The sequence below is a fragment of the Daphnia magna genome, linkage group LG1 (genome assembly GCF_020631705.1).
Source record: "Daphnia magna isolate NIES linkage group LG1, ASM2063170v1.1, whole genome shotgun sequence".
In the NCBI taxonomy this organism is placed as follows: Eukaryota; Metazoa; Arthropoda; class Branchiopoda; order Diplostraca; family Daphniidae; genus Daphnia; species Daphnia magna.
The window spans coordinates 13,699,081-13,722,461 of record NC_059182.1 but is presented as its reverse complement, the minus strand read 5'-3'; the positions used below and the strand labels follow the sequence as shown (position 1 = coordinate 13,722,461).

Sequence of the window (23,381 nt, the reverse complement as noted above, 5' to 3'; positions counted from 1 at the left end):
ACCTTGGCTGCTACATGATATATTAAAAACGTAATAAAAACATGCTCCTGAAAGGGCCAATTACCATAAACACGAAGGAACTTTCATAGAAAGAAAACTTTTTAAATGTGTTTAATAGGTTTATTTCGTCAATTCGTAAAATAATAGTGGGAAAATTAACTCGTGTGAAATGCAATTTACGTCGTTAGCAATCAAACTGGTTTTGCAGTTGAAATTTGTTGCTGTTGAACAGGCAATTGTGGTGAAACTGCTTGTTGACTTTGTTGCAACTGGAGGGAGGCCTGCTGCTGTACAGGAGGCTGTTGTTGAATGGGAGGCTGTTGTTGAATGGGAGGCTGTTGTTGAATGGGAGGCTGTTGTTGAATGGGAGGCTGTTGTTGAATAGCAGGTTGTTGCTGCGCAGGAATTTGATATTGCGGAATCGGTTGCTGGGGCAGCTGAGCTGGTTGTTGAAAATTCTGCTGAACTGCTTGTTGGGCTTGTGGAACAAACTGAGGATGTTGCGGCTGAGCAACAAATTGTTGCTGCGCAAACTGCGGTTGACCGTAATACGGCTGCTGTGGAGCATACTGAGGCTGTTGTCCATAATGTTGTTGCGGGGCGAACTGAGGTGGTTGTCCATATTGTTGTTGCATTCTCATGGCCTCCTCTGGGGTTATCTATATTTAATGTGATATAACAATGTACGTTTTCCTTAATTCAATTTCTAATATCGATTAAGTGGTATCACACGGAAATAACGGGGAGAGAACATTTGACCTACCATATTTTGCTGGGCAACAGGGGGAGAAGGATAGTAAGGTTGCTGAGGTGGAACGCCATAAGGCACTTCGTTGGGCATTCGTGGATGATTTCGCATCATATCAGGATGGGGAGGCAACTAACATAAGGAATGGGATGGAACAAATCATAAATTTGACATGCACTACACTCATAAATAGCCCCAAAGCACTTGATAAAGTACTAGAAAAAGACACTCTTTTTAAAGAAACTTGGCCATAGTATCTGCCTAATAATCTTAATACGTTACTCACTATAAGTACAAAAGCTTTACATGCACCAGGTGCAGGGTGAAAAGAAAAAGAAAAATACTAGCAATTCTTGCATTTCGTACCATTCCTTGGTCAATTAACCGTTGGATTTCCATTTGACGTTGACGCTCGAACTCCATGTACTCTTGCTGAGAATAGACGGGTTGTTCATCAATCGTGTTCCAACCAGCATCACGCTCAAATTCCTGTTTTCGGGTTTGCTCTAAAAATTCTGGAAATCTGGAAAACATGGTTCGTTAAGGCTTCATACAATTATGAGGACATTCTCTGTGCTATTTACGAAATCAAGTAATCCCTGTTAGTATCCGTTTCATTGAATACATGCTCGCGCATCCGTTCCATTTCCTCGTAGCGTTCAGCCATGTCATCTTCAGGGGCATTCGGATCATACGCTTTGTCCAACTCCTTGATAAAGAGAGCTTTGACTTCGTCAGGATCCCAAAAACCATTTCCATCCAGATCTGAAGAGGATACGTGAGTAATTTAAAAACAGTTGCACCACTTATGATGAGTAAATGTGATAATGTGTTTCCATACGGACCGTGCAACTGGAAGAAGGTTTTCGGATTAAAACTATCAGGTGAAAGGTGATCTTGTTCTTCCCAGACTTCTTCTAATTGTTGTCTGCTGCCTGGATGATGCATCTGAATAAAAAATTTGTTTGATTTTTGGGGAGAAAAACATTTATATTTAAAAATATACTTTAGGGTGTTGTTTATGCTTTGCTTGGGCATCTTCCCATGCCTTTTGTTCTGCCTTCCTTTTCTCTTCATCAAGGGTTTTAAGCTTATTCTGGTGCTCAAATTCTTTTTGCATTTCATATTCTTTGAATTCTTCTTTTCTTTGCCTATCAGCTTCTTCCAAATCTTTTGATGTCTGCACTATAAGCTTCCGTAGATCCTCTGACTCAAAGGAGGGGCTTTTATGATCTAAATGGCCTGGAATTTTCAGTCTGCCATCATGAGGGATTCCAAGGCCTCTAGCTCTTTCATATTCTTCCATGGCAAGATGTCTTAGTCTTTCCATTTCTTGTCTCTTCAATTCATCTAACTTGTTCCTAACATGATGATTCACATACTCCAACTCTCTGGCAACTTTGCCAGTCTATACATGAAAATACACATAAAAAATAAGGGAAAAAAAGTGTTACAACCCAACAAACAGGTAATTACCCTAATATCCTCAGGATCAGATTTTTCTAGTTTTTGCCTGAAATCTGGATCACTTTCCAACACCTGAACAACCTCTTGGAGATACCTGTTGTATTCTAAGCCAGTCTCCTAGAAATGAATGAATGAATACAGTATCATCATATGCACATCCATTATAGAACTACATAATAGCAAAGCAGCCAGATTATTAGTAGATTCTTTATTATGGCTAAAATTGCAGACAGTTACTTACTCCTCCTGCATCTCCAACTCCATTTGCATCAGTGGGCTTTTCCGTAGATTTTTTGGGATCAACTGGTGCACAATTAATGTTATTAACCAATACACCAATCACGGCAGCGACTAAAAATGTGGAGACACCCTCCATTCTAAAGAAAGGTGAGCGTTGACTGATCTTTCATCAACTGAAGGTGTCAAACGATTAACGAAGTTGCAGAAATTAACCCGAAGGTCGATGTAGCACGAGTGACAGACTTCGGCGGAAGACAGACCTGAAGTACACGTCAGCAGTTAGCACATATGCACATATGCGTAGGTGCAAGTAAACTGTGGATTTATTAGACTAGGGATGACTACTACGTGGATTTCCTTTATGGAAGCAATCACTTTCAGGTCGGGTAGCGTTTCTAGTGGTTGATACTTGGCAGTTGGCAGACAGGTTTTTGTAAGTCGGGTTTTGGATGAAGATTTATTTAAGAAAACGTCCAGTTTAATAATATCGGTGTATTAGTTTTAAAGAATCTCCAAGTCATGAATTTTATAAACAAAATAAAAACATTTTTGAATTTTAATATCGTTCTCGAAGTATCACATTTATCGGTCCTTTTGGCGAAATAAGAAACTTGTAAACTTGCTCTAGAGGTTTGTGGAAGCTTATATCGAAAGCTCTTAATAGCTAAGTCAGACGAGATGGATAAGTAGATGAACACATTTTAGTTGAAGCGTGTTTTACCTTAGCGGTGATGATCAACATTTCGTTTTCGGCAATTCGTTTTCCTGGACACATCCGTCGGCCAACACCAAAAGGGACTGCAAGAAAAGGGTAGCGATTTGTTTTGTCACTATCAAGCCAGCGTTCTGGAATGAAACTTTTCGCGTTCAGATAATTTTCTTCCTGAAGACTAGCCACCCAAGTTTCGCATACCACTAGCGTCTATAAAAATAGCAATAGAATATTAGTGGATATTTTTGAATGGCTGTTTAGTACTCTTACTCCTGCAGGAACGTGATAGCCTTGAAAAGTAAATGGTTTTTCTAATATGCGCGCCACATTTGGAGCCACCGGTGTCATTCTAGACTTCCAAAATGTAATTAAATGGAAAAGACCAATTACCATTTTAATGCTACCTAAGACTTTCTACGATGCACGCTCTAAGGTATTTTAACTCTAAGAGGAGCTGAGGAGTTATTGTGTCTTCTGGAGAAGGAAGGACTCGGTCCAATTCTTCGTACACGCGCACCTTTATCTCTGGATTGTTTAGGATATTGTGTAAAAGAAACAAGGTGGCATTGCCCGTCTAGATAAATGGGAAAAAAGATTAATTATTTTTCTATTCCAGTACGCAAAGAATTTTATATACCGTTTCAATGCCGGCTGCCACTAGGTCGATAAGCGAGACGATTTTATCGCGGGTGTCAACGCCTTCAGCAGTCAAAATTTGATTCAGAACCGGTGACTGGGTTCCAGTGGCCTCGTCACTATTTAGGGCTTCTTTGACCAAATCTGAAAATACGCTGTTCATACAAAATTAAGATGTGATGAATTCGGAATAACTGGGGTAGTATGGCTATTGGGGTTTACTCGTATATGATGTTCTCACATTCTGCTAGCTTTCTATAAGACTTGGTAGGGAAATATTTCCACCAGGGAAGTCCATACATAGTTTCATGAGACACTTCAAAAAGATTTTCCGTTGCAAACATTAAACGTTCAGCAATAGGTGGGATTGAGCTCTTATTTAAAGCTCCCAGACGCCGACCCAAGAGAATGGCAAAAATAACTTGGGGGAAAATATTGTACGCCGTAAAATTAGATTAAGCAGTTGCCATTTGTTGCGCATTTGCGCTCATTACCCTCTAGGCTACAGCTGTAGACATATTTTTCGAATCCCTTTATAAGACTTTCGGCATCTCGTTCTTCACGAATTTTTTCTATCAGTTCTTCTGATATGATTGACAGTTGCTTTACAGTATGATCCCCAAGGGCAGTGCTGGCTAGCTGAGTTGTTAGTTTGCTTCTCAAGTGATGCCATTCCAATCCTTGGCTAACCAAGCAAAAAATTTAATACATTATTATCAGCTTATTCAAGGGTTTCCAGTTTACACATTTAAGTTAGGCTGAAACATTCTCATTATCCATCTAATACAACTCATCAGGCCAATAAACTACAGCAACTACAGATCAGCCTATGCTATGATGTTGCATAAAATACTTACACGTTAACTAATCCAACACCTACAATCAAAGAAAGACATCATAAATCATTAAATAGGATTCTTTAAATTTAACCTGATTTTTCACTCACTTTTGTATCTATCAGGACGAGAGTTTCTGTAAAAGATTTGGGCTTCCAGTCCAGGTCTTATGGGATATTTACTAGAATACTTTAAAACAGTTTCAATATCATTTTTGTCATACAGATGTACAATGGGGAAGTTCCAAAGATAGTGCTCTTTTACAATAGGACCATATTTGAAATATTTATCTATTGGGAAATAAAAAAAAAAAGAAACACATATGTCTTAGATCATAGGGAAATGTACTTGCCTGTGGTCATATATGTACTTGCCTTCATTTGCTAAGTGTAATTTATCAAGAAAGTAGGGGCCAATCCAAGAATAAAGCCATTGACTTCCAAAAAAAGGTATTGGTAATGGGCCAGGAATTTGAGAAAAAGGTTTGGCCTTTGGCAATATGTTCCCTAAACATAGCAGGAGTATTACCAAATGCAAATTGAATTTGTGTAGTCTTAAGAAGAATACTATTTTAATTTGGTATATTGTTCTCTTACCATCCCCGAGCCGATTTTCATTCCAAAGAAATTTTCTGTCATCTGCTTTTTCCTGCGTCGCCAGAAATGACCAAATCACTTTCACTACGCGTGTGACGTGCTGTGCGACTAGAACGGCAACACGCTTTAATTTCTTTAAAAATCTCATTTTAAGTATTAATACATGTCTAACAGGTGGATGAGTCTGACTGAATGTGCTAAAAAACCAATCTAGTCCGAACAATGAGAGGAGGGGAGGGAAACCTCAATAGCAAGAATAAAGAAGTTAAATTAATATTTCGGAGATAAGATAGGCCTAAGGGTTGTTTTTTCCTCGACTAAGCGCATTGAGCGATACGCATTCACTGATGCATCCTGGTTGAAACCGAGTCAATTTAAATTTATTTTTTTTTTTTTTTTGCGCTCATGGGATACCACCCAAACGTTTTCCCTACCAACCAAATCTCATCCTTGTAAAAGGTCGACTCAAGTTCAAGGGAACTTGATCACGCTGATGACGCGCGCGACTTTCAAAAAAAAAAAAAAAAATCTGTAAACTGCTATCACGTTTTGAACTTGGGAAGGCGTGTCAAGATAACTATTAATCACAATGGTTATGGTTAAAAAGTTACGTAACGCTTCAAAATAATACAAAACAGAGGAGAAACAAGGAGGACTCCATGATGGCATCTGTAGTGTATATAATAGAAGACTGGCGGCGGAGGATGGGGCATGACGAAGCAAAAATACAATCACCGGACTATTAGATAATCCATACCGGCAAATGTTCGAGAAACTAAGCCTAAGTAACAACAGGGTGGATATATAACTGCTCCTCGCCAGGAAAATAGAAAAATCAATTGGAAGGGTGTTACAATATAAGAATATACAGTTTTAGTTGCGCAAATTCACTTCTTCTTCAACGTCTTGCCGTAAAATTTCGAATTTAATAAGAAAATTAAGAGGTTAACATTAATTTTTGCCTTTTTAAAAATGTTTAGGACGGTGACACCCTCGAACTGCATTTGAAGCAAATCCTGTGAGATTGACCGAAAAAAATAAAAATTGTATCAACTTGTCTGGCTGAGTTGAATGAAATTTGATACCTGAATGTTTAGTTGAACTTTCTCGACACTGACGCCCATAAATTTGGCTGTGACGTCAAAGACACCCGATTCGATGGCTGGGCTAATATCGAAAAAGGTCGACTTGAAATGGGCGTGAGGCAGACCTTCAATATCGATTAAGATGCCTTTCTGGTGAAGTTTGGTTGCGGAATAGTGCAACATTGTTCGAGACTTGAGGGCATTGGCCAGCTGAAGATGATTGCCCTCTGCTCGGTGCTGAAGGATACGCTTCTGATTTTTGCCCAACGTCAAGTTTTTCAGACATGTTTCCAGATACTCTTGATATGAGTTTACTTGCTCTTCGTGGAATTTGGTTTTCTCGTCCAGTAAACTCTTGGTGGACAAGAGACGATCAAGTTCCTGAGAGCGGGCGCGACGATGCGTTCGCAATGTCACAACATCACGCGCTAACGCAGCTACCAGCACAGCATAATTATCGGAACTGGCGACCAGCCCGACTTGTTCCAGTTTTCGTAAATTTCTCGAAACCCTCATCTTGAGCGAATTCAGCACCGTTTCGGTTGTGTCTGTATTGGAAACAACTCGAGAAACAAAGCGCGAACTGTTTTGTTCAGATTGCATTTGTTGACGGCAGAACTGCGTGTAAACGGCTTGTTCCTCTATAGATGCTGGTCGGATGATAATCTCTTTAAGGCTGTCGCCATGGCAGCAACGCAAAATGGAGACGAGCATTTGCTTCGTGGCCACAAAGAGCTTTTGATTTTTCTCTTCTTGTGGCGAAATGGACATTTCAAACTTGTTGGTGAGCGTCAGGAAGATCTCCGTCTTGGCTACTTCATTCAAATCCTGGAAAGTCCCAACGTTTTCTTTGCTTTCGCCAGCCAAGAGATACTGAATGGAAGGATGGTTGCGTTGGTCCCCGCTTCCGAAATCGTCCAGAATCTGATGAAGAGGATCTTCGGGTTGTGGAGCCAAAACATCTTCATACTCTACCAAGCACTGGTGAATGTTTGCCACTTCTTGAAGTGACATGCAGACAGTTGGTTTGGTGATCAACGTGGCCTCGCTATACTGATCCATGCCAAATTCTACCTCAGGCTCTTCCACTTGAATGCAGCCCTTAAAAAATGCTTTGAATTTCTCGTGGCACTCGATTATGAACGGGTTGAGGCACATCAAATGAGGCGACTCTTCGGCGAAACCTTTCTTTGAGGCAGCAAATTGCAACATTTTTGCAATCTAGTGAAAAAAAAAAAAAAAAAAAAAAAAACATATATAAAAAAAAAAGTAATTGTACAACTAATCGAAAAACTAACATTTCCCAAATTGCGTCGTTGATCAGTAGTCAAAACTTGCGTGGGTGATACGGAAATTATGTCAAAAGCATCCGGTGAAACGATGGTGGGATTAATGTACCGATAATACACCAGATTGCCTGCAAGAAGATAAAGAATTAATTTCTGTTCTGAGAAGATGCTACAATAAAGCTCTTACCGATAACTTTTAAAACATCCTTTTCAGGAACTAAAGGAAACTTGTTGCGTAATGCTCTGGCCAGAACTTTAGCTACGTAAAGCATGCCATATGGAATGTTGCGAATAGAGTAGGTAATCTGTTCGAGAAAAAGTGACGTAGCAGCCTTGAGAAATTCGATATTTGTTTTCAGACGGCGTTGAACTTCAGGTTGTTTCAGGGCATCTTCGGCGCCAATTTCGTAAGGCATGCCACAAGGCTCTCCGGACGCGCTTTCAAGTTGGTTAATCCACAACTTGTAGATTTCCACCGGACTGAGGTTAATGAAAATGTTCTCTTTCAGAATCCTTTCAACAATAGGTCCGAGCAATTCTCGAAGTTGTCCGACGCGGTGACCCTGTCGACTGAGCTGCAGAATCAGCTTGATGACGAGAGGATTACCGGTAGAGATGTCGCTAAGGTTGTCCACCTTGTGTCGGACTTCTTCCTCTAATGCGCATCTGAATAACTTTAAGAGCAGATACTCTTCGCGCAAGTTTGATCCATAGTTGTAGAGTGACAAGATCATGGTTTCAGGCATCTTCTGTGGCTGCAGGAAGAGTAGTTTCGACAAATAACGTGGCTCCGTTTGCAAAAGGTAAAACAAATGCTGGTAGGCCTCTAACTTATGTCGTCCTGTCTTAGTCAAAGAAAGTAATTCGATGCCTGGTCGCGTAAAATGATGGCTATCTAAGTTGCGTTCCTGTTGTTCAGCTGCCTTATTCACATGTTTGCCTATCGAATAAAAATTTTAAAAAATCAAATCAAATTAACGAGGAAATTAAAAATTAAAAAATAAGAATCAGGTAAATTATTGTGTTGCCTTTGCCTAATTTAAATATGAAATGAACTTACGGAGCTTGTGGCCATGTGCTACCACCTCTTGGAGGGCAATTTGATTCTTAACCAGTAAACCGATTTTAATATCCATGGTGTTCAGATCTTTTTCAAGCTGTTTATTACGACGAATGGTTTGTACGACATCACTCTTGAGCAGTTGAACTTGCATCTCTTCATCATAATCGCGCTGCGAGTTTGAGATAAACAAACAGACAATTAGTTCGGCCCCGTATCGGGTTATTCTAATCTACGTAACGAATTACCTGTCCAATGTCGAGCAAATGGAGGAAACGACGTAGCGTACAAAGAGGCATGTCCCCCCGCTTGATGGCTCGGTATGCCCGTAGGGCCAACCAACGTCTCCAACACGCTTGAATCAACACAATGTCATCTAAAAACTGGGCAAAGAATTTCAGATCTCGTCGTTGTGGTTGTCGTTGTCTCTCTTCTCGTTGACGTTGTTGCCACTGTAGATACCGTTGTCGCTGAACCACAGTGCGCCACCAAGTCTGTAGATAATAAAATTGTCAAATATATTACCGTTATTGGTAATATTTGTTTTTCAATAAAGAACCTGGATTTTGATAACCGCGCTGACGTTGTTATGGAAGTGATGTAGACGGAAAGCAATTCTTTCCCTTACAAGATATCCTCTAGCACAAGCTTGTAGTCTGATGATTAGCGCTTCAATGTCATCGTCTTGGACCACCGACACGACCAGATCCTCAAATTCACGAAGCCCAATTAAACCAGATTCCGTGTAGTCCCGAGGCTTTTCCCAACTAATCTGTTGTGTTTTGACGTTGAGGTAAACGGGAATCCCCTGTTCCAATCGATGCATCACCCAGGCTTTCGTTTGAGGTAACTGTTCCATACGGATGCCCCGAATTCGTGAACCTAGTTGTTTCGTACAAGCCTGGAATTGAGACCGACTCAAATTTGGAAGATTGATGTAGGGAGAGCTGAACGTCTCGACGAATCCGGCTGGATCTCTCAAGTTATTGAGGCCAGTCACGACCAAGCAGACTTCTTCGGCCTCAGTAGCTAATTCGCGGGACCTGCGCAACATTTCTTCGATATCCCCCATCGATAATGAAGCATCAGAGTTATGACTTCGTCTTTTGGCTTCAACGAGTGTTTTTAAAAGCCGCAAGTAGAGAGGAGCTTGCTCCTCTACGGGATCTTGGTCCACTAGACCAGTGGAACCCAAAAGAACGGCAAGCTGAATTGCGTCTCCCTTGTCAACAGCGCGCTGAATCACCTGGACGATGTCTTTGCGATCTACATCTTCGTTCACTCGAATAATGCAGCACTGAATCTCATTGTGGGTTAGCACAGTGCAAAATTCTCCTCGGCGGATCTTATCTCGGCGTATTTCCGTCAGGGCCGCCATGTAGGATTCGGTCAAGCTGGTATTGATACAGTCAAAGCTGAGCATCGGTTCCTCTAAAACGAAGAGTAGTTCCGTCACATTTCGGCCATCCACAGCTTGCGTAACCTGGGCGACTTGCGTTAATGTGCGGATGGCGCCACAAATCATTTCGAAGCTGAGATCCTCTTCTGTGATAGAGCGGAAGTTGTTCATTTCCTCGTGATAGAGCGCGGCGGCGAACTCGAGCACCACCAGCTCAGACATAGGTTCAGTGTCAAGCAGCTGACGTAAAATTTGAAGAGTGCGATTCGGGTCAGAACCTTCAAGTGAGATATTAATGGCATTGACGTAGCGCTGACGTTCCATTAAAGATTCTTTTTCGTGGTTGACCTGATTGATCAAGGCTTGCACGTCACAAAGCTCAACGCCCTTGTCACCACAGATGGCGGAGTGCAAGGCTTCCAAGTATGCGGAACAATAATCTGGGTTGAGTCGCTTAATACCGAGGTTCGGGTGGGCTAAAGCGGTCATCATGCGAACCACGTCTCGGCTCTCGACCGACATTGCGATTTTTTCCAACGCGGAAAACTCGTTGACGGAATCCATTTGATATTGGATTTCCGATCCAGTCAGCAATTCGTCATAGACGTCGGCCGTGAAATCACTGTTGAGGCTTTGCTCGCGAGACGATTGCTTTTTCTCATCAAGCGCGTCAATGAGCGACTGCAAGTACAGATCAGCCAAACTGGGGTCTATGTCACGCAGTTGGGCAGCAGGATGTCCCATGGCTTGAATCATCAGATCGCAATGACCCTCTTCTGTCGCTTTGTTAATGGCAATGATGGCAGCGTGGTGTTCCGCAGCGTCGATGGGTAACTCACCAGCTAAAATACCTCCAATTTTGCCAAACTGAGGCAAAGGGAAACCGTAGCGTTTCAACTCCAGGCTCATCAACTTGACGGCTTCATCCGAGAACTGGGCTTTTCCGTACAAGCTGGGCATTGGTGGCGCTTTGCCCAGTCGGTAGAGGTAAAGACTGAGAGCGTGTATACTGTAAATGACGCGTGGCATATTTTTGCGGTCATAGAGATCCTATTTTTTTGTTTTTAAGGGAAAAAACAAAGAAAACAAACAAAAAAACAGAAGAATAATTAGTACATGCGGACGACGATAAATACGATAAAAAGAAATGAATCAACCGTTGTCTCGGGCAGAAATATAGCTGGTAATCCCAAACTGGACATCGCACTCAACCAGTGATTGATATTATCAGTGTGGCGGAAGGTCAGACCAGCCTCTCTGTAGCGGATTTGGTCTATGTCATAGATTTTTTTCAGTGGTACCGACTGCGGCTGAAAGCGATGGGCCAGTTTGGCTAAAAAAACGCCGTTGCGCAAGGCCTCTTCCAGATCAATGGACTGCGGCAATGGTTCTCGAATGCACATCTCAATCCACGTCTTCGTTTCTTCCAAATGGCAAAGGTATTCGTAAGCGATCTTCTCCTGTCGCTTCTCATCCATCTGGTCGGCAGAAACGCGAATTCCATCTAAAGTTGAAAGTTGAAAAAAATAAATAGTGAGAGTTAAATACAGAATATAATAATCGTACAAGACACAGATGTGATTGAGTGTATGTGGACAGCCTCCGGGGAGACGTGAAATTTAACACCGGTCTGCCATTAGAGCACATCTGGAAATTGTCAAGTCAACATCGCATCGCATCGACGTAGATAAAAATAAAACCCCTCGAGACTCTTTCAGTCCAGACCGATGACTATCGTCAGTTGAACCTTGCTGGGCATCATGAAGTGGCTGGACTTTTTCTTTCTAGTTTTTCTCTGCGCCTCTTCGGGTCAGTGATCGAACTTGTCAAAATTTTGTCTGATACACACAGTTCAATTTGAAATTTCTGTTTCCATAGCTACCGAAATCGAACCAGGAGATCCCGAGGATATTGGACCTGATGCTCCTCAAGGAACGGCACCCCCGACAGAGACTCCCGACCTCCCCGAAGTGTAAGTGAAACATCAGTATTCTCAAGTTTAAATAATGCGTTAAAGAAGCAAGTCCGGATGCACATTCGATGACTGTTAAAGGACCAAGACTGAATTGGCTCTGGATGCTCGGATTCGTCAGCTATTGGAGCATTTCAAACAAGATGATCCACTGGGCATACCGGGAGTACCCATCCCAGATCCGATGCCCATTCCCGATTTCGAAGGTGAATTTCCGGCGGCTAAAATAAAATTTTCTGAAGCTGAACTCCATCAGCTTTCCCAATTTCGAATCAACTATGTCAGAACCGACCTAAAAGATTTAAAGGTAAGATCAAAAGTTATTCAAGCGTAGAATTCTGGGATGTTAAGCGCCTTTTCCCCTATAGGTGTGGATTGGAATGACTTTTGATAGTCTCCAAGTAATCGGTCGCTATCGCATGAGTTCCTGGTTTAGTACCTCGTCCGGTGACTTCAACGTCACTCTGATTAGCGTCCAAGCCCAGGGATTTGCAGGGTTAGTGGTCGACTCTGAAGGTTTGATGCAAGCAACCAACATCACCTTCGACGTTGGCTTTAAAGACATTACTATGAAATTCGAGAATTTAGGATTTTTCGGTAGTCTGTTCCAGGTAAACCAAATCATTGTTTTTTTTTTAAATAAAGCGCACATTCATAAGAAGGGGAGAAAAACGCTTAAATTTAAACTATTACAGGGAATCATCAATTCTGTTGGCACCTTCATCTTTGATTCCATCAAGCCTTTGATTTTGAATCAAATCAACGATCAAGTTCAAACCAACGTCAATACCCAGATGAGAAAATTCGATCAGATTCTGCCAGATTCTGTGACACCTTTGGACATGGCAATCGCTGTAGGACGTACCCAAATCCAAGACGGTGGAATGGATCCGTTTTCTATTCCAGAATACACTAATATGCTGGGTACGGGAGTGGTTGTTAAAATCTTCAACGGAACTTTGCATGGGCTTTCAACCATACACAGGTATGGAAACTTCTTGAATACCGACGTTGTGGTTTACTGTTATCAGAGCAATTTTGCCTATTTAGAACTGGAGATGTAACCTTCAACTATGAGAATGGATCCCTTGTGGTTGGTGCCCAAGCAGCTACTCAACGCCTCAAAGGACATTTCAATTGGCAGCTAGATTTTAAAGTTTTTGCTCCTAAAGGTAAAATAAGCCTTCAGATTGAACACCTTGAAGTCAAAATAGGTCTGAGTCAACCAGTCAATGTTCAAAAGAAACCAAAGTTGGAAGTCTTGCAAGTTAACCTTGGAAACATTCAGGTAAGGTGACAACTAACTTTTTCTTAAGTTAAGACTAACACATATGCTCTTTACAGGCCCAATCGACTGGTACAGGCTCAGTGGACTACCTCATTGAATTTGCTGTCAACTTCTTACTCAATGGTTTCAGAAGTGTTGTCCTGAGAACCATGGAAAAACCTGTTACACTTATCATCCAGAAAGAGCTGGACAAAATAGACGTTGAGGCTATGATTGAAGAGCAATTGCTAAAATTAAATGATTCAAAAAATGACTTATAAAACTAACATCCTAACGTAAAGGTAGATATTGTGAATGAAAACATTCTACATACCTGGATCAGATGCCATTGCCGAATTCTCCATTTATAAAACGAGAAAACCTATAAAGTAAGAAAAGAAGTTTTTGTTAGAATCAATGTTAATCGACGGATAGAATGTCTTGGTGCCCCTAATGCTACTTTACATTTTTTTATACACTAAGTTACCTTAATAAACGATGAAGAAATAAAGTCAAGAGTTTAGTGCATTATACTAACTTAGAAAATGGGACATACTTCTAAAGTAAAAAAATGCTGATTTTGAATAAAATGGATGAAGTCATTAAGAACTGTAAATGACTTGTTACTGGTAGCTCTCACATTAACCGACTGATTTGAATTTTCAAATTAATCCGTCGTCTGAACTATGGCGAAACTTTTCTAACCGTCGCGCGCGTGAATCCTTCCAACAGGTTTGATGGGCGCCTTCCAGATGGCGTGAGCGCCAATAAACGAAGCAACATTTTCGAACAGTTGAGATCTGATCTCTCAACCTGAACGTCATTTGTACCAAAGTGTAAAATTAGAAACAATTTTCAGTAATACATAATTAAGATTAAAAAAAAAATTTGGATTGTCTGGCTACGTATTTATTGCTGAATTTCACAGTGATAACAACGTTTCTTGCATTTCAAATTTTGATTCGTTCCACGACAAGGGATTTACGAACAACGATCCACTAAATGACAGCTATCTCAACATATCAATGGACGTCTATTTAGCCATCGCTTTTGCCTGATCTCGATTTCATCTCTGATGTATAAGAATAGCCAGACTTTCAATGCAGTTAATAACCATAGATGGCACACCGCATTAATTCATCTATTTTCTCTTCGCTGAGTACGACTGGAATGAGGTTGATTGACTTGTACAGATCAATTCAAAAGACTTTGGAATCTTTTGAATTCTGGACGTTCATCGTCGCCGAACGCACCGGCACCCTGCCGAAGTGATCGACACGCTCCGCTCTTGGTACCGACAATTCGGCCACGTCTATTGTCGTAGCACGCGCTCGGCTTATAGACGAATGGGGAAAGGACGCTCAAACAAAAGAGGAAAGAGAATAGGTGGGCCGAGCCCACGCCAATGGAATGAAAATACGCATAGAGACAATAGAGAGAAGTGGAGGACATACGACAACGATGAGAATAAGCAGAGCAGCTCTAGCCGTTTTTGCCCCACTTTTTTCCCCCCGTTTCCGAGTCTTCACGCGTGCAATCTCCCTCTGACATCTGGAGAATGGCACAGTTGTACAAAACAGCGCGCGACGTTTGAATAATAATAAATAATCATACTTGACCCTCTATCGAGCCACCCCGATTTTCCCACCCTCAATATTATATGCCACTATATTATACCCCGAAGACGACACTCCGCAAGGGTCTCCGAATGATTCCCACTTCCGAATGCCGTCATTTCCGACCCACCCCCCCTTCCCCATTTTTTTAAATCTTTTCACCAGACTTTTCCTATTTCTATTTCCGCTTTTTATCTTTTGTCATTTTTATTCAAAAGGGATGTGACGCGTGTCATCTATGGCCTAAGGGTGATGATGTGTTACCATATAGGCTGGCGTTATATAGATAGATATCTTTGTATTCCCAGAGTCGATAATCATCTCCTCCGTCTTTTTCGATTGAATCCTCCCCAACTTGTATACGTCTAAAGCAACGTAGCAAGAAAAACAAAACAAAAAATTTAAATCTGATTTAATGCACAGACAGAAATATGATGGCAAAGGCACACACAGCCTCAACTTTGACAAATTTTCAACTCGATTTCACGTGAAGAGGCAGAACCCATCAATCAAAAGCAGTTTCCCAATTCGTTTGATCATGCTGTACTTGTCTAGTGACGAAGAATAAGTTCACTCGGTACCTAGCTTCAGTTGTTGGGGCCTATTTTTCTTTTTCACCCCGCACATCATTTGATCGAGAGTTGTATATATAGAGTTCATCACACGTCGTACAGGATAATTCAACGAAACCAGGCAATCGAAGGCTGACAACAAACGAGTTTGAGAGTCGCACTCGGTTTCTTTGGCCCAAAACAAAAGAAGCTTCACGAAGCTTGCAGGGCATTTATTTCGGCAGCAGTTAATGAACAGCAGCCGCCGTGATTGTTGAAAGCGACGCACAGAAGAAATGAAAAGGTCCATAAAATCATTTGCATAATAAACAGATGAGTATGCGATACATAGAGCCCTGTGTGCCCAGTATCTTTCGAAAAAGTTGCAGCCCCCAAGGTTTTTGTGAAACAAGATTTAAGATTAGTTGGGAAAAAGTGTGTGTCACTTGAAAAGCGCCTTGCTGTTTATGGTGGCGTTCGTGCGGACGCAAAGTAATGACGTGCCGAATTGACGATGAAAAGACAAGAGGGGGGGTTCTAGCAAATAATGAAAAGCTACGGAGGAATATGTTGTATACGTAATACAAGCGGAAGAAAATGGAGATGAAGCTGGCGATAAAATTGAGAACAATACATAAACGGCCACGAGGGTTGAATCTGCCTGCTGGCCCAATACGCGATAGTACACACTTGGGTGTAACCTATTGTCATTGAAAATCTACTAGAATTGAATATTTCTTCGGAGTGCACGATGCGCTTGATTCCATTGTCTGTTCACAAGTTGTTAATCAGCTCTAGTACTTATAGAGTTCGCAATTCACTGGTCGATTTCTCCTGGCATCCTCAACTCTGAGCCTAAAACGCGCAAGTATTTTTTAAATCTCTGTAGACTCTCGAGTAGACTATAAAGTTGAATAATTCAAGCCTCCCCTTTGGGTTGATTAATGCTAGCCACTAATAACTGCCCCGCTTGTTTCCGTATCATTTCTGATGTATATTTGAATCCCTTGCGCTTTTATGCTGAATTGAGTTTGAGAAAGATAATAGGGAAAAGAAAATATCACTCGGCATTTCTGTTTAACAATTTCGTTTGTAATATTCTCGCTATTCACGTTTTTATTTTCGTTTTTATTTCCTGTTTCCGCGCAGTTATACAAGTCGCACCCTGTTAATTACTGGAGGCCATTGTCTGACGCAACGAGACAGTTGTGTGACTCCTACACAGTTAATATACGGAGCTTCATCAACTGTGAAACGGAGGTGGTGAAAAGCAACATAACTGCCTGTGTTTATGTAATGGTACTACAAAAATGAAAGGACGCCTTCTACATCCCAACAGCTGTGTAGTACAGCATATAACAGTGAAACCGGCAAAGTCCGCCGGAATGAGCCAAACGATATGGGAGGCGGTCATTGGTGGTAATATCCTCTCGTTTCTGGGTAAACTCAATGAGATGTTCATCAACAGCAATATAATGGCGAGCAAACTGTAATAATTCACCAACTAAATATATAGTGTATGTGCACAAGGCTGAAACAGCAGCTGGTTTAGACTGTTTGCTAGCCTCATTGACCGGAATCGGCAAAGAAAAATGTCCGCCCACGTCGTCACACCGCAAAACGGAAGACGATGGTCTATACGCGTTCCAATCCGATGTGCAAGCTTGTTGATACTTTACGCAGGCAGAGCTTCTCTCTTCCGTCAAACAAAGAACATTATCTGAGTGAAGACAGATCCGCTCAATTAAGTCTGACTAAATATATAAGAGCAGACCGTGTATACTGAGACGGGGGGGAGGGAGAAAAAAGGGAAATTTGTTTGATCCTCTGGCCTCCCTTTCTTGTTGACAGAGGATCGAATATCACCTTTTTATTTTTCTTGCATCGGCTGTTCTCTCTACTCCGCCTGTTGTTTGACGACAGTCTGCGTAGATAATCGTAGTCGTTCAATAACAACTAATGTTTGCCTACATCAGGTCTCGGTAGCACAAACGTAAAGAGCAAAAGATGTCGATATTAACAACACAGGGAAAGATTTTCTTTTTTTTTCTTCATGTCTCTATACTTAATCTCTTTTACAGCTTGTAATTTCAAATCCTCCCCATTTGCTCATAAGGAAACGAGTGATGAGAAAAACAAACAAAAGACGAACGTCTAAGCCTTTTGGTCGTTTATATATGAAACATGTAAATCAGTCCTAATTCTTTCTAACCCACTCCACTGGAAGGCACAAAAAGAAAATGACATTTTTTGAGAGATTGGGTAGGGGGGAGAGGGGGGGAATGCAAATGAAAACGAACCGACCTAGGATGATAGGAATGTAGTTTGGTTTTCAACAAAATTTTCATTCCTAGCCCCCCCCCTTTTTTTCGATTTCTATGCAGCCTTTTTTCTTCATTTGAATGCCCATCCTGATCTTCCTTTTTCTTCTTTTGATGTTATTAATGTATATAATAGGAGAAAAAAGAAAAAAAGCCATTGGATCTGTATTCAATGGTCGACCGAGTATCAGTATAAAAAAACTCGTCTTTTCAACGTTCATATTTTTTTTCCAATCGGCAAATATTTGTAAAAAGGAAAATAGAAATAGATCGAAACCAACATACTATCTATATATTAATCGAGTCCAACAGTCGATAGTTTGCGTATATAGAATTCACCAGCATCACAATTGGCCAATGTTTTATTAATCTTAAAATGTCTGTAGACCTTTCTCTCTGTCTGTCTTGAAAAAAAAAATCTGTGGGGCCAGCGCGTTGAATCCATTTGTAATATAGACTGTTGCTCACTGGCCTAGAGTGGCAAATCGTGTAGTCGAAAGTTTCTTTTTCTTAGCTATACCCACACGCGTGAATTCGTCTCTAAAGAGGCTGGACTTTTGATATAACAAAACACTCACGCTCTATTTATTGGTCGATTATATACCATGGAAAAGACTTGTGGCTTGACTGTGTGTGGGTGTCCGTGCGTGTGTCGATTTCTCCGCCATGGATATGTACCGGACTTGGATATTGAGTTGACCACTCTCAAAGCGCAGGGACGTGGATGCCTTGGCCAAATAAAGTTGTCCCCCTTTTGGCGTCGGTTGTTGGATTATTCAATCGCCCAACCCATATGCTTCCGTCTGCACTCTCTTGATTCTCCCTTTGCAGCCATGAGAAATGAATTGTAAATCCTTATATACGCTTCGCTATTCTATATACTTCCCTCTAGCACTCAATAAAACATCTCCTCGATCACACACACAGCAGCAGCGCTACTGTTAAATACAACGTACCCAAAACTCTTCGTCTAGTTTCTTGGTTGTTGCGCATATATTGCGCTAGATCGTGGAACTCACCACCAACTTGTAGTAGGTAAAAGAGAAAGGAAAACTTCTCTGTCGAGACGTACACACGTCAAAAAAGCAAAGAACTAAGTATAGTGGCATGGCAGAATATTATTGCAAACTGAATTTTAAAAAATGAATAGATGAGCTATCATCGGCCGTTGTGACACACGCCAAAAAGTTTTGGATGTGAATTAATCAATCGGCCGACTACGCGATCTAAACGTATAAATCAGTTATGAGCTAACAAAAAAGTCTCTGGCCAACGTCAGTCACGCGTCAATGTGTCACGATATGACACAAAGTAAAAACGTACAATTATTTATTGTGTAATAAATCTGAGGCAGCCCAAACTTTCGGGAAAATGCGTGCAGGCTTCAAATGTTAGCGTCATAAGTAGAACTTTTTTCCATCGGGATGTTGTTCTTTTGTTTTGATACGGTAGGCCGCAGACTGTCGCTACGACTGCGTTCGAAGCTCCAATGAAGGACCGTCTCTCACGATGTTGTGGAACAGTCTCTCGGTCCAACGATCTCAAAGCCACAAAAAAAACTTATTTTCTGTGTATTTTTTGAGGCGATTGTTAGAGAGGGAAAAGAAAATAATCCGACAAGAGTCAAATGGACTAGAGTGTGTAAGAACTTGGTCTTTTAAAAACACAAATTCTACGGTGCCGCTAAAAGTTATAGTCGTCTAGTTTTACTCGAATATTAGTCGATGGCCAACAGCTGTAATCGAAGGCGTGATTTCTGTGGAAACACAAACACAAAAAAAAAGAAGCATGAGCTGAGAAATCTTTGGTACAAATACCACAGCATCTTAAACTAAAAAAAAAGCGTTCGAGTCCAGCAACGCTGAGGATTTCTATCTGCAAGACTGTCCCATTTTCACGCTTTTCAATCCTCCGCGGGGCAAAGATCGATCGAAGTTGCAGTCTGATGGATCAAACAGCAAGAGTGGAACTTGAAAACAAGAGTTATTTGTTACATAAAAATCAAAACACAAGAAGGATTGTTGGGTAAGCATCAAGAAAAACAAAATTCGCTCTTGGCTGTCAACTAACAAGTCACGTTGCGTGTATTCACATGTCCATCCGCTGTGGAGATGTAAAAACGAAAGATAAAAAAAAAATAAAAAATGGATCATTGTTTATTTCATAGTATCCGCTTGTTAGGTATCGTGCCTTATTTTTCTCTCCCGACTTGCAACTGTCTAGACTCCTCTCCACCTCTCGCATCATCTCAGTTGTTCATATTGACAATAACGATCGGGAGAAAGATGAAAACCAACAACACAGGGATGAATGAAACAACAATGATGGAGTGAAAAGAAGACAAAGTATTACGCTGAAGCTCCCCCTTTCCCCGGGTTTCAGAGGAATTGCTGTGTACTCCGTTACGTGAATAAACTCTTATATAATGTGGGTGTATATGCTGCAGATGCTTAAATGAGAAAGAGGGAAGGAGAAGAGGACAAACAAAACGAAACAAAAACGCATGTAAGTTTGGATAGATGAAGACGACTGATTGGAATGCACATTGAGATCGTCAACCTATTGTCTGCATTTCTTTTCTTTTGTTATAATATTGAAGCAGCAACGGTGGGTGTTGGAGCGGATGATATAGGCGACGTGTAGCTTAACGAGCTGCTGTCGATTTTCACTGAAACTTTTGCAAGGTGACATATATCACAAGTTTCTACATCTATACACAGTAAAAAAAAAAAGATTTCCCAATTAATATTCACAATTAAAATGCATAGCCTATTTAGATAGAGATGAATAGTGGGCATTGGTAGAGTACAATGCACCTAATGTGTGTAACTATTGACAAGTGAAATCCAAAGATGGACGAAATTCGATCAAATCTAAAGCCCTTAAGTTGGCAATCTTTCTCGAAACTTTAGGACCGTGAGAAACCATAGTGGGGGACAACATTTTTGCAAAGTTTTCCTCGAGAGAACAGTTGCGTCATGTCAAACCCAATACAAAAGCGAAGTACAAATGCAACGATGTTCACAGTTTAAAGAAGGGATTCGAATCCCATCACAGTGTAGAATTATCTCCGAAAAGGGTTTTATCTCTACACAATTTGAACTAAATGCCAAGGTGTGCAATTGCACTTTCGAATACGTGTGTACACCCGCGGTAGTCTAAACTTTCCGCAATTATCTTGAACTCAATTGGCTACATTTACATCATAAATACAATTCAGTGTGGATAGCGCACTCACTGTGCACCCGAGTCAAGCTCAGTTGTTCTAACCGCTTACGTCAGTTAAAAAACAAGAGCATAAAATCAATTCACTCGTGACTCGCCTGAAAAGAAAAAAAAATACAAAACTCTTTCTATCACGATGTATATACTGAATCGCATCTATACCCTGTTTACTTTTCCTATATGCGACGCGCTGCACGCTGTTTTGGATTGTGCGGTCTTTTTCTTCAAGTTCTTTCATATTTGATGCTGAATAATAAATCAGGGCAAAGGTTTTTTTTTTTTCTCTCTTGAAAAACGTTGCGGACGCTGAACCAACAGTTCCAGATAGAGCTCTGTGTATATGTAGGATATATCTGCTAGCTGGCTGGCCTTCTAACCTCTAACTCGATTGTTCAACAAAGACACACACCACACACGCGCTATACATCTATACTCTATAAAGGAGCAGAATGTACAATGGAATAGAGTAGTCTATAGATGTGGTAGACGCTGTGGCTTTCGAGTCGTCGTGTGTCCTTCGCACTAGTGTACACATATAGAGCGCGCGGTAATTGACTTAGTCATTCAACACAGCAAACCTATAAGATTTCTCTTTAACCGCTGGCCTTGCTGCGTGTAAGAAACTCGTTTGAATATATCGGACTACAGCATATAAGATCACAACGTCACCACTTGAGTTTCTGGTGACAACAGCAGTCAGCAGCAGCTTTTGTCATCAACGACACTCTTATCTACACATCACATATTGGGGTGTAATGTGCGTAGTTGTTCTTGGATGTATAAATGATTGTCTTGGCCGATTAAATCAGTCGGAAAAGTCAAGTGGATAGACACAGGAGCTTGATGAGCGGATAATCGATAGATTTTTTTTATCACAGTTCCACTTTTTACAAATCTAATGTTTGAATAGCCTATACATTTCGCATTATGTAGATTTCGTGTGTGTATAGGTGCTGGGAAGAATGGAAGGTGTTTTATCTGCTGTATATAGACTACACATCTGATGCTATAGTTTTGCGTGTTGGGGAAACGAGCGTGACACGCGACAGCCAATCGAATCAATACAGACTAACGCTCTATATGTAACGATACAAAGAAGGGCGAAGGCTTGTTAGCGATAACTTATCGCTGGCGGATGGTCGCCGATGAGCCGTGATGGAGCAACAGTCCACTGAATCTCAACAACAAGCCACTTCTTTGTTGTTATTATTGTTCTGGCTATTATATGCCGTGTGTCTCTGTTTCTTTTTCACGCTCGTTTTTCTTTTTTTTTCCTTTGTCTTATAAATCTTGTGCTCAAGTGGCTTGACTTAATTCCATCGTAATGAGTCTAATCTCCGTGAAAACGAAGCCTATCTACACAGATGTGTGTCTGAGATTATAAATAAGAGACTATATATGCAACTACGTCACAAATTCTTTGCCTACAGCACGAGTTTCTTGGCTAATCTCTTATCTTTTTAGCTTGTTATTATGTGGTTTTATTTTTTGTTTGTGCATTACAGCAGATGAGACACGGGAGTGACTTGAGGCTGGACGATATAGAGTGGCGACCTAAGCTGAGATTTAAGCCTCAATTGAGAAGAATATGAAGCTTAAAAAAGCCTACGTAGAACCAAACACTTGTTTTTTTTTTTACATGAAGAATTTGTTCCTTACTTTATTTGAATTGCATTTGGCATATTCATCTGATGGAAATAACCCATATATTATCATGAATTTGATCATCTTTTCTTGTGTATTTAGACCTTTCCCCTCGTAACTGCGAACACTGCTCTTTTATGGACAGGTTGAATCTAAAAGAGCAGGTTAACTATTAATGAAATTAAAGAGGTAAAATGTTGAGAATAGAAGCATCTCCTGTAGCTGTTCTTATTCAGCAGTTCAAATCCTGGTGATCCCCCAACTTTTAAGGATCGACAGCGAGAAGGTAACAGCCAAACAATTGAGTCGTGAATATCGACAGAGCCAACTTTATTGTACTGTAGACGCAAAAGTCGTCGTCTTGACAAACGCGAACTTGATACATAAAAATAGATTTTCTTCTCTTTCGTTGACTGTGGTGATTTTAACTTGTGGGGAAAATCACGACGTGTACAACACCAACTTTCTTTAGGCAGACACTTTATTTCTGGCTATTCTTTTGTCAGATGTTTGGCGTTAGAGTTGCAAAGCTTTTAAAAAATTCTGCAACTTCAGTAGTCTAACTCTGCAATAAGTAGAGCTTCTTATATTCATTTCATTTAGCAGATGTTTCTGCGGACGTGTAAAACAGATGCCCAACTACACACACATATTCATCTCGGAAGGAGACTGTGAAATGTTAATTTATTTATGAAAGTCAGTTGGAAATACGGACGT

The 23,381-nt window shown here is 40.8% G+C and overlaps 4 protein-coding genes across 6 annotated transcripts; 1 reads left to right on the top strand and 3 right to left on the bottom strand.

The window, feature by feature from the left end:
- Positions 1–106: 106 nt before the first annotated feature.
- Positions 107–2,737, bottom strand: LOC116921816 (nucleobindin-2). Of its 2 annotated transcripts, XM_032928164.2 has the most exons (8): positions 2,457–2,737; positions 2,225–2,332; positions 1,755–2,156; positions 1,594–1,696; positions 1,333–1,513; positions 1,115–1,271; positions 764–880; positions 107–659 (listed from the first exon to the last, which is right to left on the bottom strand). In XM_032928164.2, the coding sequence occupies exons 1-8, from the start codon at positions 2,589–2,591 to the stop codon at positions 192–194; spliced, it is 1,671 nt and encodes a 556-aa protein (XP_032784055.2). In that variant the 5' UTR covers positions 2,592–2,737; the 3' UTR covers positions 107–191. The 2 variants fall into 2 exon arrangements, with proteins under 2 accessions (XP_032784055.2, XP_045032971.1); XM_045177036.1 differs by lacking the exon at positions 764–880.
- A 190-nt stretch (positions 2,738–2,927) lies between these two features.
- On the bottom strand, positions 2,928–5,591 carry LOC116921838 (ecdysone 20-monooxygenase). Of its 2 annotated transcripts, XM_032928208.2 has the most exons (11): positions 5,236–5,591; positions 5,014–5,145; positions 4,750–4,929; positions 4,661–4,679; positions 4,298–4,488; positions 4,026–4,224; positions 3,805–3,958; positions 3,572–3,741; positions 3,438–3,516; positions 3,177–3,377; positions 2,928–3,119 (listed from the first exon to the last, which is right to left on the bottom strand). In XM_032928208.2, the coding sequence occupies exons 1-11, from the start codon at positions 5,381–5,383 to the stop codon at positions 3,012–3,014; spliced, it is 1,581 nt and encodes a 526-aa protein (XP_032784099.2). In that variant the 5' UTR covers positions 5,384–5,591; the 3' UTR covers positions 2,928–3,011. The 2 variants fall into 2 exon arrangements, with proteins under 2 accessions (XP_032784099.2, XP_045032986.1); XM_045177051.1 differs by lacking the exons at positions 4,026–4,224; positions 4,298–4,488.
- A 300-nt stretch (positions 5,592–5,891) lies between these two features.
- LOC116921778 (ras GTPase-activating-like protein IQGAP1) lies at positions 5,892–11,598 on the bottom strand. The gene is made up of 8 exons (XM_032928131.2): positions 11,226–11,598; positions 9,229–11,118; positions 8,918–9,163; positions 8,670–8,841; positions 7,797–8,549; positions 7,619–7,737; positions 6,321–7,541; positions 5,892–6,251 (listed from the first exon to the last, which is right to left on the bottom strand). The coding sequence occupies exons 1-8, from the start codon at positions 11,544–11,546 to the stop codon at positions 6,123–6,125; spliced, it is 4,851 nt and encodes a 1,616-aa protein (XP_032784022.2). The 5' UTR covers positions 11,547–11,598; the 3' UTR covers positions 5,892–6,122.
- A 119-nt stretch (positions 11,599–11,717) lies between these two features.
- Positions 11,718–13,818, top strand: LOC116921846. The gene is made up of 7 exons (XM_032928219.2): positions 11,718–11,877; positions 11,947–12,040; positions 12,122–12,347; positions 12,409–12,651; positions 12,736–13,025; positions 13,091–13,328; positions 13,385–13,818. Exons 1-7 carry the CDS (start codon positions 11,829–11,831, stop codon positions 13,586–13,588), a joined length of 1,344 nt encoding a protein of 447 aa, XP_032784110.1. The 5' UTR covers positions 11,718–11,828; the 3' UTR covers positions 13,589–13,818.
- Positions 13,819–23,381: the final 9,563 nt, after the last annotated feature.

Coding starts and splice junctions, on each gene's coding strand:
- LOC116921846 (XM_032928219.2), top strand. CDS start 11,829: ATGAAGTGGCTGGACTTTTTCTTTCTAGTTTTTCTCTGCGCCTCTTCG. Junction 11,878..11,946: donor TTTTCTCTGCGCCTCTTCGG/GTCAGTGATCGA, acceptor CTGTTTCCATAG/CTACCGAAATCGAACCAGGA. Junction 12,041..12,121: donor ACTCCCGACCTCCCCGAAGT/GTAAGTGAAACA, acceptor TGACTGTTAAAG/GACCAAGACTGAATTGGCTC.
- LOC116921816 (XM_032928164.2), bottom strand. CDS start 2,591: ATGGAGGGTGTCTCCACATTTTTAGTCGCTGCCGTGATTGGTGTATTG. Junction 1,272..1,332: donor AACAGGGATTACTTGATTTC/GTAAATAGCACA, acceptor CATGTTTTCCAG/ATTTCCAGAATTTTTAGAGC. Junction 881..1,114: donor GGTTAATTGACCAAGGAATG/GTACGAAATGCA, acceptor TCCTTATGTTAG/TTGCCTCCCCATCCTGATAT.
- LOC116921778 (XM_032928131.2), bottom strand. CDS start 11,546: ATGGATGAGAAGCGACAGGAGAAGATCGCTTACGAATACCTTTGCCAT. Junction 8,842..8,917: donor ATTTGCTCGACATTGGACAG/GTAATTCGTTAC, acceptor TCAAACTCGCAG/CGCGATTATGATGAAGAGAT. Junction 8,550..8,669: donor AGCACATGGCCACAAGCTCC/GTAAGTTCATTT, acceptor TTTATTCGATAG/GCAAACATGTGAATAAGGCA.
- LOC116921838 (XM_032928208.2), bottom strand. CDS start 5,383: ATGAGATTTTTAAAGAAATTAAAGCGTGTTGCCGTTCTAGTCGCACAG. Junction 5,146..5,235: donor TGAAAATCGGCTCGGGGATG/GTAAGAGAACAA, acceptor TGCTATGTTTAG/GGAACATATTGCCAAAGGCC. Junction 3,742..3,804: donor TGGCAGCCGGCATTGAAACG/GTATATAAAATT, acceptor CCATTTATCTAG/ACGGGCAATGCCACCTTGTT.